The sequence below is a fragment of the Lynx rufus genome, unplaced genomic scaffold (assembly GCF_022079265.1).
Source record: "Lynx rufus isolate CCGP_SWC_20201006 ecotype Redwood Valley unplaced genomic scaffold, mLynRuf1.p SCAF_12, whole genome shotgun sequence".
Lineage (NCBI taxonomy): Eukaryota > Metazoa > Chordata > Mammalia > Carnivora > Felidae > Lynx > Lynx rufus.
The window spans coordinates 67,940,495-67,953,514 of record NW_025814826.1 but is presented as its reverse complement, the minus strand read 5'-3'; the positions used below and the strand labels follow the sequence as shown (position 1 = coordinate 67,953,514).

The 13,020-nt window shown below is 63.1% G+C and overlaps 2 protein-coding genes across 2 annotated transcripts; one reads left to right on the top strand and one right to left on the bottom strand.

Moving 5' to 3' along the window:
- Positions 1–2,763: 2,763 nt before the first annotated feature.
- PYCR3 (pyrroline-5-carboxylate reductase 3) lies at positions 2,764–7,978 on the top strand. The gene is made up of 6 exons (XM_047074284.1): positions 2,764–2,860; positions 4,618–4,682; positions 5,210–5,389; positions 5,711–5,923; positions 6,236–6,328; positions 6,508–7,978. The coding sequence occupies exons 1-6, from the start codon at positions 2,824–2,826 to the stop codon at positions 6,688–6,690; spliced, it is 771 nt and encodes a 256-aa protein (XP_046930240.1). The 5' UTR covers positions 2,764–2,823; the 3' UTR covers positions 6,691–7,978.
- A 692-nt stretch (positions 7,979–8,670) lies between these two features.
- Positions 8,671–12,828, bottom strand: TIGD5 (tigger transposable element derived 5). The gene has a single exon (XM_047074283.1). The coding sequence runs from the start codon at positions 12,826–12,828 to the stop codon at positions 10,879–10,881; it is 1,950 nt and encodes a 649-aa protein (XP_046930239.1). The 3' UTR covers positions 8,671–10,878.
- Between the last annotated feature and the right edge of the window lie 192 nt (positions 12,829–13,020).

The window sequence follows — 13,020 nt, the reverse complement described above, 5'->3', positions numbered from 1 at the left end:
CGCAGCTTGTGATGGGGCTTGGCCCGACCTTCTCCCTGGACAGTAGCAAAGGTGTCACAGAGGAGGGCCTGTCACAAAGGTGGGTAGGGGAGAGCAGCCCAGGCCTCCCCATTCTCAGCAGGAATACAGCAGAGTCCCCCAGCCAGCCAGTCAGTGCTGGGGTGTGGACCCAGGAGTACCCAACTTGAAAACCCTCAGTACTGCCTAGCCCAGGACCCAGACACCTTCCCTGGCTTTGGGCCCGCCTCCTCTCAGGTCCCCTCTCTCCTGGGTCACCCTTGGCCATCCTCATGCAGGTGGCCCCCAGCTTCCTTCTGACCCCAGATGTGCCTGCCATGTTAATTCCTCCCTCTGTCCAGGCAGTATTGGCTGTCTTCTCAGTGCCAGGCACACAAATTCCCACCTCTGTCCCTGTACCTAGCTGGTCTTTCATGGCATTTGTCCCCACCCCTTCTCCAGCAGGCTGTGTGTTTCTCCCGCAGGGCTCTGTTGGGGCTGGCCCAGGACCCTCATGTCAGTGCCTGTCCACCTTTTAGGCCTCAGTTGAGGTGTTGCTTTCTCTGAGTGCCCACTCTGCTGTGGGACTCCTGTGTGCTGGTCTGGGAGCACCTGGGAGCCTGCTCCTCCCCCCAGGACTTGAGCTCTAGGACGTGGGTCAGCCCTGTATTCCCTGGGCTCCAGCCCTTGTGAACAAAGAAGGCTCTGCTCAGGAGTTCAGGGAGGGGGTGGTGCCTGAGACGGAGCTTGAGCCAGCCACGTGAGCACATACAGAGGGAGGCCCCTGCAGAGCAGAGACCTGCACACACGTGGCAGGACACAAAGAGTGGCTGTGTCCTGAGCCATCCTCCGTACTGTTCTGTGTGTGTGTGTGCATGCGCGTCACAGAGGGGCTGCGTCCCAGCCAGAATGCAAGTCCTCAAGGTAGGGGTCCCGTGGCCCAGTCTGCTGCTCGGGCTCACACCCTGCAGGGGCAGTGCTGAGTGAATGAGGGGATTTCATCGTTGAAGAGTTTAGAATGTGTCAAAGTAGAGTTTAGAGTAACCAAACATTTTTTAAAATTTTACTTTAGAGAGACAGAGCATATGTGCGGGGAGGGGCAGAGGGAAAGAGCGAGAATCTCAAGCAGGTTCCACGCTAGGTGTGGAGTCCGATCCCGTGGCCTTGGATCACCACCCTGGCCAAAACCAAGAGTCAAGCTGAAATCAAGAGTTGGATGCCCAACTGCGAGGCGCCCTAAAACGTTTTTAAAATGCAATCTTAAACAGAAAAACTACAATCTTCACTCTCCAAGCTTTATTTTTCCCGGGCCAATTAAAGATTACAAGCATTTGGGACACCCGGGGGGCTCAGTTGGTTAAGAGGCCGGCTCTTGAGGGGTGCCTGGATGGCTCAGTCGGTTGAGCGTCTGACTTTGGCTCAGGTCACAATCTCACGGTTCATGAGCTTGAGTCACGTGTCAGGCTCTGTGCTGACAGCTCAGAGCCTGCAGCCTGCTTCAGATTCTCTTGTCTCCCTCTCTCTCCCCCTCCCCCTTTTGCGTTCTCTCTCTCAAACATTAAAAAAAAAACAAACAACAACCCTGCTCTTGATCTCAGCTCAGGTTATGATCCAGGATCCTGGGATCGAGTCCCGAGTTGGGCTTTGTGCTGACAGCGTGGAGCCTGCTTGAGATTCTCTCTTCTCTGCCCCTCCCCCAGGCTCACTCTCAAAATAAATAAATAAACTGAAAAAAGAAAAACAAGTACTACTACCCCTACCCTCCCATCAGTTTCAAACATGGGCCCTGGCGGTGGCCAAGCACTCCCATCTCCCCCAGGACCAACAAGATGGGCCAGGTCTCCGCTGGGGAGCCAGGCCTCAGGAAGACCTCTCCTGCCTTATCGCAGCAACCTGCGAGGCCCATGAAAACCAAGATCCAGGCTGGCTGGAGGAACTTCATTAATGCAGTCAATGCATGCCCTGTTCACACATTTCACTGGCAGTGCTAATGTTATGCTGTCACCTGGACCTGCTGAAGCTTGGACAGGGGTTGACAACAAGCCCTGGCCAGGCAGCCCTGCCCTCCCCACCCGAGTCCACTCCCAGGTTCCAAAGAGAGAACCTGGGTGCCCCTGAGAACGTGGCTGCCACCCAGAGAAAGCGGCCTAAGGCTGGTAGGGCTCCACTCCCTAGCTCCTGACATGTCGTAATGATTGGCCAGGGTCAGGACCTCGCCCGCCCGGGGCCCTTCATCGGAATCAGGACGATGCTTTCACCTGGAGGCTAAACTGTCCAGCGCCAGTGGTTTCCCGGACTCAGCGGCGTTCGCGCGAGGGACACCCAACCAGGTACGCTCCAGGGCGCAGACCTCCGGAAGGACTCGGAGGAACCCCCACCTTTTCCAACCCTTGGCCACTGAACGGAATCTCTCAAGCTCCGATCAGGAGCTGATCGACACCAGGCCCCCAGAATCCTGCCACGGAAGCTTCATCCACCTCGCCAGACGCGGCGCTTCTGCCAGACTCTCCAACGCGCGGTGGAAGACGGGGCGCGGCGCCCCGCCCACCGGAGCCGCAGCGCCCCGCTCTCCCGGACCAATGAGCAGCGCGGGGAGGGACTGGAGCGGTACTGCTAGTCGAGCGGTAGGGCGCAGAGCCCGGAAGGGAGTGGGCGGGGCGTGAAGTCCAGGCAGCCAATAGACAAGGACAGGGCGGGGCGGCGTAGCCCATTGGCGGGGCCGAGGGCGTGGGGCGGAGCAGGGCCTGGCGGGGCGGTGGCGAGATGGCGGTGGTGGCGGCACCCGGTCTGGACCAGTTACGCGTGGGCTTTGTTGGCGCTGGGCGTATGGCAGAGGCCCTCGCGCAGGGCTTCATTCGAGCAGGTGGGGCGCCTCGGGCGTGGGGGCGCGTGGGTCCCTGGGCCTGGGGGCCAGCGGGCGTCCGACACCGGCCGGTTGTGCGAGGGAAGGGTTTCTCTGCGTGGAGGGATGCATCCCGCAGAGCTCCTGGGCGAGGAGCGAGGGCACCGTGGAAGCGGAGCGGGGCGGGTCCGGCCCGGCGGGCGTGGGCCCGGGCGGAAGGCGGACTCTGCTCCTGGGGACCCTGCGTCCCTGTGAGCACAGCGGGGACGGCTGTGCGTAGGAGGCTTAGAGTTGATTGTCCCCGCACTGGCCAGGAGCCACATGGGGCCATAGACCGCCCACCATGGAAATGTGGATGGTTCGCGTTGAGATGTGGCGTGAGTTTATGGCATAAAATCTACGTCGGGTTTGGAAGATTTAGCACACAAGAAAAGAGAAAGTAACATATTTTGGTAACTTTTAATGCTGACTGAAACGAAGTTTTGGAAGAATAGCATTTTCTTTATATCGTGTTAAGTCAAATATGTTACGATTGATTTCACCTATTTTCCTTACTTGTTTAATGTGACTACTAGAAAGCGTGAAGTTCTCTACGTGGCTTCAGTGATATTTTTCTTGGACAGCGCTAGCTTAGAGCCCGGGATCTCCTACTAACTACCTGGTCTGCCTGGGTCCAGTTGCTTGACCTTTGAGCCTCCCGTTTCCTGTTTGTTTGCCGGCTCTACTCTGGCGGCGCGCTGCGGGTTTTCACAACCTCCGCAGCACTGTGGACACTTGGGGTGGGATAATTCTCCATTCTTCACATTGTAGGGTGTTTAGCCGCGTCCTTGGCCTCTTCCCACTAGATGTCAGTAGCATCCCCTGTTGTGAGAGGCAAAACTGTCTCCAGCAGTTGCCACAAGTCCCCTGGGGTTGGAAAGGGGTAGAGACTTCCCTGGTGGTGAACCACTGGTTTGCAGCAAGGCATGATAATGCTGTCCCTAAACTTACTCCACGGGATTTAGAAACCTTTACGTGTAGATTATAGGCTGGCTTTCTCCCTTCAGCCACAGTCAAGGTTCAGTGGGGTCAAAATCATCAGAAAATACTTTACTGCAAAACTCTTCAAGTGTTTTACCTGTAAAACCGCCAGTATCTCCTTCCTTCCAGGGTGGTGCAGATTCAGTGTTGAACACAGTAGCGGTAGGAATGCATGGCACTTGTCACTGTCCTGACTAACTGGCCTTGTGTTTGGGTTGTGGGGTGCACTTCTGTCTTCCTGTTAGACCTCACAGAAACTTAATCTCCTCAGCCCTGTACGCAACAGGTGCAGATGATTTCTCCCAAATGGGCGTTTAGCCCCAGCTCGGACATCCCAGCACAGATATACCCCCAGCTCCCCCGGAAGCTTGCCCCTGTTTGGCCTCCCTACCCACCACGGCCCCCTCCTCCCCTGCCTTCCTGTCCCTCGAGGTATAGGCCCCTGAGATCCATGTCCTCATGAGACTAGGCAAGCTCCTGGCCCCTGTGTCTAGCGGGGCCTGCGGCCGTGGCCACAGATGGGTGGTGGAGACTGACAAGTACCACAGGATGGACGTGATTGCCTGGTCCCGGCCGAGTGGAACACGCCTGCCACGCACTTCGGTTCTTACAGAGTCTCAGGCAGCCAGCGGCCAGGATGGCCCAGGCATGGCTGAGTGTGAGAGACCCTTCGGTGAGGGGCAGGCCAGGCTGGCCCCTGTTCCTTCCTTCCACCCCACCTCCTCACTGACCCTTCTGCTCTTTGCCTTTCTCTCCAGGAAAAGTCGAAGCTCAACACATACTAGCCAGCGCACCAAGTGACAGGAACCTCTGCCACTTCCGGGTGAGCTGGTCCCCGGCTCTTCTGAGTCGAGGCTATCCTGGTGGGGGGGAGAGGGGGCTCATGGTGGCTCTTGGCTCCTGTTCCTCTGAGACACTTCCTGGGGGCAAGGGAATGCTGCTTAGTTAGCTGAACTTTTGAGACAGTCTGGGTTGGGGAAAGAGGAGGTCAAAGACTAGAAGGAAAGTCAAGGTTGTGGAGAGCAAGGGCGGAGTAACGGGGTGTGTGTGTGTGCACGTGTGTCTGTGTGTTGGGGTGGGCAGAGATGGTTGTGGGCCCTCACTGGGGTCAGAGGGCGTGAGGAGGTCCTGACATCAGCAAGGCCCGTGAGGGGCAGGTTGGGTCCTGAGCAAGAACCCGTGGTCTGGGTGAGTCTTGGGCATTGTGAGGGGGCTGGTGCAGGCGTTTGCAACGGGAGGAGAGATCCCTGGGGACCCCTGGGGATGCAGGGTGGCCTCTAGCAGGAAGGGCCATGGTCTGGGAGGCTGCCGCACTTCACCCCAGCCATGATCCCGCTGTCCCCACTGCAGGCTCTGGGCTGCCAGACCACCCACTCCAACCAGGAGGTTGTGCAGAACTGCTGGTTAGTCTTCTTTGCCACCAAGCCCCATGTCCTGCCAGCTGTCCTGGCAGAGGTGGCCCCCGTGGTAACCACTGAGCACATCTTGGTGTCTGTGGCCGCCGGGATCTCTCTGAGTACCCTGGAGGAGGTGAGTGGGGGTTATGTGGGAGGTGAGGCTTTGCCCCAGAGTCAGTTCTGCTGGCCAGGCTCTGCTTCCCACCCCTTGCCATCCGAGACTGGTGCCAGCCTGACTCTAGCCCTTTAGGGAGGCGGAATGGGTGAGACATGTGACACTTGGCCTTCCAGACAGCCCGAACAGGGGGCCAGGGGGCCGAGGGGCCTGAGGTTCAGGCTCCTCCTGGCACCGCGCCCAGGACCCGGGGAGGGGAGCCCACAGCTGGCGGAGGCGAAGGCCTGCCTGGCAGCGCCGACCCCACCCGTTCCCTGACCCCTGCCTCTCTCTGGCCAGCTGCTGCCACCGGCCACACGGGTGCTGCGGATCTCCCCCAACCTGCCCTGCGTGGTTCAAGAGGGCGCCATGGTGATGGCCCGCGGCCGCCACACTGGAAACAGCGACGCCGAGCTCCTGCAGACCCTGCTGGAGGCCTGCGGGCAGTGCGAGGAGGTGCCTGAGGCCCACGTGGACATCCACACCGGCCTCAGTGGCAGCGGCGTGGCCTTCGTGAGTGTTGTCTCATCCCCCGCCCCCCAGGCCGGCCCTTGACAGAGCGGAGCCTTTTCAGGTCCCTGCAGTGACCCCTGCCTTTGGGATCAGATGGCTTGATCCCCGAGCTGCCTGTATCTCTGCTCTCCCCCACCTTTGAGGCTCAGGACTCCTCCAGTCAGAGCCCTGGGCTCAAGCCTCAGACCAGGTTCCTGCACTGGTGGCCAGTGCTCTGGGCCTTGTTTCTGAAGGTTCTACGCTTTCTCCAGACTGGGTGCTTCATCCAGGGAGAGCGTCAGCTTTGTCAGTCCCCACCCCTCACTGCTGCAGGTGTGTGCCTTCTCCGAGGCCTTGGCCGAAGGTGCCATCAAGATGGGCATGCCCAGTGGCCTGGCCCACCGCATTGCTGCCCAGACCCTGCTGGTGAGTGAGGGCAGCCCCCAGGGACTGTGTGAAGAGGGATAGGCTGGGGTGTCTGCAGAGCAGCGGGAAGGGAGACAGCAGGCCCGGGAAACCTGAGTTAGGATCTGGGATGGCAGGCAGCGCAGGCTACACAGTGGGACTGAGCCTCCCTCGATCACCGCCGGTGCCCCTCTCCCCAGGGCACGGCCAAGTTGTTGCTGCAGAAGGGGCAGCACCCGGCTCAGCTGCGGACAGACGTGTGCACGCCGGGCGGCACCACCATCTATGGGCTCCACGCGCTGGAGCGGGGCGGGCTGCGGGCGGCCACCATGAGCGCCGTGGAGGCTGCCACCTGCCGGGCGAGGGAGCTGAGCGGGAAGTAGGGAGCGGGCACTGGCCGTGGCCGCCCCCAGGCCCTCCTTCCCTGCCCCTTCCCGGCACTGCAGCTCTCCCTCAGGCAGGAACCCCCAGGGCTGCCCCATCCCTGCGTGAGGAAATGAGGACGGGACTGGAGGGGTTCGCAGGCGGGGGATCCCCTCACCTGTAGGAACCCCCCCCACCATGGGGCAGAGAGCACCGTGGCGGTGGCCCCCCTTCGTGGGTGGCCTGGGTTCTGGGGGCCTGAGCGTTGGGACGTGGTGGGCTGGCTGCGTGAGGCAGGAGCAGAGAAGCTGGGCGGGCCCTTCGGACAGCTGTGTAACCACCGCCAGCTGGGGGGGGGGTGACGCAGAGACTGCACAAGAGACTTGCTCTGTGCAGTGAAGCCAGCCACATCCGTCTCGTCCCCAGGCTGACCTGCCATTAGGTGGGGCTACACACAGGGAGCTGGGCCCTGACCCTGCCAGGCCCCAAGAAGAGAACGGGGCTGGGTGTCCTTGCCCTGGCTGAGGAGGAGCTGCACCCAGGTCCTTCCCTTGGGGACACTCGAGCAGAGCCCCCGCAGGATGGCCGCAGTGCTCCAGCTGGCAGCAGGCCACGGGCGGTCTGGGAGGGTGGCCCGGCCAGCTGCGGGACAGAGACTTGGCTTCAGCTGGCCGTGGGCCCCCTGCCCCTGCGGAGCAGGATCTGGGTGATCTGCCCTGATGACCCTTCCGTGGGTTGTCCTGGAGGGTCTCGTGGCCTGGCCTCAACTGCAGGACGTGGCTCTTCGGCACGTCCCTGAATGGAGCAACCAGCCCGGAGGGCAGGGAACTCAGGTCCCGAACTGAGGCTGTGGGGCCTGTGGTGGAGGGTGGGCTGCCCGCACTGCCCACCCCCCTCCCCCGGCAAGGCCCTGGAGTGCTGGAGCTCCCCTCCCCTCCCCCAGTGGCCTCCCGACACTGTGCCAGTCACGGGGTGGAGCTGATTGTGCCACCTGCAGGCCGAGACGAGCAAATCAGTCCTGTCTGTAGGTGGCCTGGTGGCACCCCCCCCCCCGTCACTGTAGCAGTGCCCACCCTGCTCTCGCTCCTGCCCTCCACGCCCCCCCCCCCCCCACCGCCCCATTCCATCTTGGCACACTGGCCCTCCTGCCTGTTAGGAGGGTCAGCCTGAGGACATTTCCACACCTGACTTCTCTGAGATGGGAATAAAGACGCTGCTGTCCTGTAGCACTGAGTGACCATACTTGGGCTGACAGAGCCAGATTCCAAGGGCTTAGAGGTACATCAGAGCTGAGGCTTGGGGCACGGGGCTCCTGGGAGCTGGTCGAGCGCAGGTGGCGTGGGGGCAGAGGCGACCCGCCCTGGCTGTACGTCACCATCACCGGAGAGCTCTGGTCAGGTGGAGTCGCTGGCTTCCTGACACCCCAGCCTCACCCTCTGGTGTGTCGGCGGGCTCCAGCAGCGCATCTCCCCACGCGGTCCCCGAGAACCTGGGCGGGTTGGCTTGTGGGGCAGGGGACGAACCTGTGACCAGCCCTGCCATGAGCAGGCCACTCGCTGAACGAGAGGCGTCTCCCTGAGCCCCCAGCCTGGCTGGCGGGGCAGCCTCGCCCCAGATGGCGATGGCCCTGGACAGGACGGGAACGAGAGTGGCTTTGGGGGCCGGGGCGGCAGCCTGGTCATTGGCTGGCCACAAGCCCACTTATGCCACAAGGCTAAAGTTAGGTTTTCAAGAGACTGGTGGGTCTAGTCTCTCCTTTCATCTGTTTTTTTGTCTTCCTCGCTTTTTTGAATCATGAGGTGTTCTAGATCTAAGTATTGGATCGAAAATTATAAAAATAAGACTTTACAGGTACCTGGCTGGCTCAGTCCTACAGAATGAAACTCTTGTTTCTTGGGGTTAGGAGTTCAGCCCCCGTGTTTCATGTAGAGGTTACTTAAAAAAATAAAATATACCCCAAATTCAAAAAAATAGATTAAAAGAAGACTTTAGAACAGGGATACATATGAAGTTGACACGAACTTTTATTACAAAGCGCATTGGGCTGACTGGGTGAACACCTCCGGCAAGGATGGGCGTGAAAAGGCTCGACTGCGTGCACCCCATAAGCCCACGGTCCCCTCGAGGACACGCCTCTGGAGATGAGCCTCACCAGGGGACACCCCTATCTGGGGACAAGCAGCGCCCAGCGCCCATCCTAGGGCTCCGCATAGCAATCCTGACCTCCACTGGGTGGAGGCGTGGGCTGGGGGTCCCTGGTCCCCTCAGCTCGCGGGCGCTCCGTTCCCCTCCCCACATGGTGACGTTGCACCTGCAGTCCACTCCATGTCTGGGGGTCGCTTCCCAAGCACGTAGCCCCCTTGGGCAAGGCCGTGCATCTCGGTTGGGCAACTCTCCCCAAAACACAAGTTAAGCGTGGTTTTAATAGGAGCCCACACACCCACTTCCCAGTGCCCCCTTCTGCAGCCCGCTGCCATGCCCTCCGGACACCCCAAGCAGGCCCAACAGCCTCTTCCTAAGAGTAATAGCCTTTACTGCTTTGAGTATTCAGCCGTTCTCCTGAAGACACTCTTGGAGCCCCAGGTGCACCCCTGCCTAGCGCCCACGGGCTCCCAGCCCTACGTCCCTGAGCTGCCATCAGGTGGTGGAAGGAAGGCTTCCTGAAGCCCTGTGCCAGCTGCTTGGGTTAGAGTCCCAGGGCCAGCCACAGCCGGCCACCGGCTCCTCTAGGGGTGCAGGCTTGAGATGAGCGAGCAGAGGTGCCAGCTGGGCCCCTGCCTGGTCAAGCTTCCAAATTCTCCACGTCTCCCCTCAGCTCTCGGATTTGAGACCCACGTATGTAACACGCACACACCTCGACTGAGGGCAGCTCCAAGGAGCGGTTCATGTTCTCAGACTCGGGGAGCTGCTCCGGGGGCTCCCTCACCAGTGCATTGCCCCTCCCTCCCACCAGCACGCTGCCGGCCTACAGCCTCCGCAGTGTCGGGCGAGCACGTGGGCGGTGGGGGTGTGGACCGCAGACCCAGCCCCCGCCCTCCACGAGAGCTCTGGGCAGCAGCTCCCCAGACAGTCCCCGAAGGCCCCGGGCGCCTCCGGGTCCCAGACCACCCGCAGGACTGAGCCCAGAGCGGGGCAGTGACACACCAACACTTGCCTCCCTCTCTCCAGCTGGGCCACTCGGACCTGGGGCTGTGGGCAGCCGCTCCTTCGTCACGCCCCTGGCAGTGCTGGAGGGATGGAAAAGGCTTGGAGGGCACTAAGGCACTGTGGGATTGTCCTGGTGTGGCTGTCAGTGCCGCAGGCCAGTGCCGAGGAGGTGGCGTGGCTCTGGGCCCTGGGGCTGGACCGAGTGGGCTGTGGCTGGTCTGGGGAGCTCATTCAGCCATTGGTCAAATCACCAGGGCCCAGAAAGGCTAGAAGGCTGCCAACCCCACAGAATAGGTGTGATTTTGGAATGGAATCTTCCTAAGGAAAACTAACAACCCCAGTGGAACAGAAATCTACACTCCCTGCTGCACCCGGAACGTCCGGCCCCCCGAGTGCCGGGCACCATCCTCCCTTCCCAGCCGACAGAGCCAATCTCCAAGACCGGCCCCAGGCTGGGGGGGGGGGGGGTGAGACGCCACCCTGGCTCCCATGAGGGGTATCTGTAAAAATGGACTCAATGTGCTAAACACCAAAACTGACTGGCGTGCTTCCCCATGGAGATGATCACATGGCTGTAGCACGGGAGCCACAAAGCACCAGGGCTCCAGACTGACAGGAGTGCTGGACCCTCGTCCAGGGCACGTGACGGGCCCCTGGGGAGGAGGGCCAGAGGTACAGACAGGCACAGGGCTGAAGATCTCAGCTCTCAAAGGCCGGGGCGGGAACGCCGACAGCTGCCCTGTTAAGTGCGTGGTGTCGTGTGTGCGGCAAGGACCCTGGCTAGAACCACAGACCCCACGAGCGTGCTTGCCCAGGGAGGTGTATGAGCCCGAGGCCTCTCTTCTAGCTCCTCCCTCAGGAGATGGGGGACCAGTGAGCAGAACGACCCTTCACCAACAGAGCCCTTCCAAGCCAGCCCGTGCTGGGGTCCCTGGAACCGCCTGAGCCATAGGGTGGGCCACCTCTGGGGAGGGGAGGAGAGGAGACGGAAAGACTGTGTGTCCCCTCCCTCCAAGTGCAGCAGGAGAACAGCCACTGGGGGGCCGCTTGGGCTGGCTTGGTCACACCCCGTCCTCGGGGACTGCGGGAGAAGGACCAATGCCTCCCAGCCTCCGGGCCATGCTGATCAGCGAGCGCAGCTGCACCAGCTTCGGCGGCCCCACCTCCCGGGGGTCCTGGTTCTCCAGCCACCGAAGAGCTGTCTCTAGTCCCCGCACCGCCTCCCCAGCAGTGGGCACCGCGGCCTCCTCCTCCTCCTCTCCACCCCCCATGACAGAGGGTAGGCTGGCGGGGGGTGGAGGGGCGGCAGGGGCCAGCACCGGGGGCCGGCCAGGGCCTGCCTCCTCTCTGCAGCTGTCCGGCAGCCCCCCGTCATCGTCCAGATGCAGCCACTTGGCCACTTCCTCGGGCGCCAGGCGCTTGTAGGCCAGGGCCGCCAGGTGCGTGAGGTCGCTGAGCACCCGGCTGTGCTCCGCGGCCTCCTCGGCCTGGCCGGCTGGCTGCCCAACACACTCCTCGCTGGGCCGAGGCTCGAAGGCCGCCCGCAAGCCGAGAAGCCAGCACCGCTCAATGCTGCCAGCCTGCACCAGGTCCCAGGAGAGGCCGGCCAGGTACAGCATGTCCTTGAGCATGAAGCTGCGCATAAAGTCCAACGGGGAGCCCCCCGCACAAGACACAGCTAGCCTCAACAGCTCCCGCTTGTACAGCTGCTTGAAGGCGGCCACCACTCCCTGCTCCAGGGGAGCAGGGATGTGTGCCCGGCTGCTGCCCTTGGACAGGAACAGCACCCGCACGGCACCATCCGGGGTCTGCAGCTCTTCTGGGGAGCTGAGGGGCTCAGGCCGACACCGCCTGAGGGCCTCCTCATTCTCCTCCAGGGCGGGCGTCCTGGCAGCCGGGCTTGGGCAGGGCGGGTGGGCCACCAGCAGCACAGCCCTCTGCTGCAGGCAGCTGCGGCGCAGGTAGCGCCTCACGCCAGGGACGAACTCCTCGAAGAACCAGCCCCGCAGCAGTGGGCGACTGAGCCAGGCATCCGGGCTGTAGCGGTAGGAGGCTGGGAACTTGTCCTGGTTGTGGTGGCGCAGGCTGGGCGGGTCTGGCAGCTGCCCGATGACCAGCGGCTTCAGCTTGTGGCTGCCGGTCAGGTTGGCGGCCAGCAGCACTGTCACCCGGTCGCCCCGCCAGCGGCGGCCGCAGCCCCCCGCGCCGGGGTCTCCCGCGCCCAGGGGCGCGGCCTGCTCCGGAAGCAGCTTCCAGTAGAGGCCAGTGACGTTCGCGTTGTAGATCTGTTCGTCTCCGTAGCCGCCCTCGGCGGGGGGCGGCGGGGCCGGAGCCCGCTCGGGCAGGGGGCCGGAGCTGGAGCCGGGGGGCTGTGCGGGCTCCTGCTTGACGGGCGGGCCGGGCGCGGGGCCCGCGGCCAGAGGCTCGGCCTCGCCATAGATGCGCTGGCTGGAGATGCCGTGGCGCTTCTGCCAGCGCCAGAACCAGCCGTGGCTGGCCTTGAAGGTGCACTCGGGCCCGTAGATCTGGCGCGCGAAGGCCTCGGCCTGAGCCTGGATGAGCGGCCCTGACAGCGGCACGCCGTGCTGGCGCAGCGCCAGGAACCACGAGTAGACGGCGCGGTCGATCTCCTCCTCGTTGGCCAGCCGCATCTTCTTGCGCTGCGTGCCCACCTCTCCGCCCAGCTGCTCCAGGAACCAGCGCAGCTTGGGCTCATCCTTGAGCCAGCCGCGCAGCGTGCCGCCCGGCACGCCGAAGTCTCGGCACACGCTGGCCTGCCGCTCGCCGCCCTTGACGCGCTCGATGGCCTGGAGCTTGTCCTTGATGGAGTAGGCCTTGCGGAAGGCCATCTTCACGGCCACGCGGGGCCGCGGCCCGGGCGCGGGGGGCGGCGGCCTCACGGCGGGAGCCGGGGTGGGTGCGGGGAGCCGCGGCGGCTGCGCGGGGCGCCCGGGCAGGGGATGGCGGCCGCGGCGCGGGGCTGGGCCGGTCGGGGGGCCCGCGGGGTACATGGCGGCTGCGGCGGCAGCGGAGGCGGGGGCGCGGGGGCCACACGCCGGCCCGGCCGGCCGCGCGGGGCGGGGCGCTGGGGGCGGGGCCGGCCGGGCCCTCCCCTTTGTCTCGCCAGCTCCGGGGGCGCAGGCGCGCTGGCCCGGCCACCCAGCCCCGCCCCGTGCGTCGCCCAGCCCCGCCCCGCGCCGCGC

What these genes read in the sequence shown, in the direction of transcription:
- PYCR3 (XM_047074284.1), top strand. Translation starts at nt 2,824, where the DNA reads ATGGCAGAGGCCCTCGCGCAGGGCTTCATTCGAGCAG. An exon ending in GGAACCTCTGCCACTTCCGG is followed by an intron (nt 4,683 to 5,209) that starts GTGAGCTGGTCC and finishes TCCCCACTGCAG; the next exon opens with GCTCTGGGCTGCCAGACCAC. An exon ending in CTCTGAGTACCCTGGAGGAG is followed by an intron (nt 5,390 to 5,710) that starts GTGAGTGGGGGT and finishes CTCTCTGGCCAG; the next exon opens with CTGCTGCCACCGGCCACACG.
- TIGD5 (XM_047074283.1), bottom strand. Translation starts at nt 12,828, where the DNA reads ATGTACCCCGCGGGCCCCCCGACCGGCCCAGCCCCGCGCCGCGGCCGC.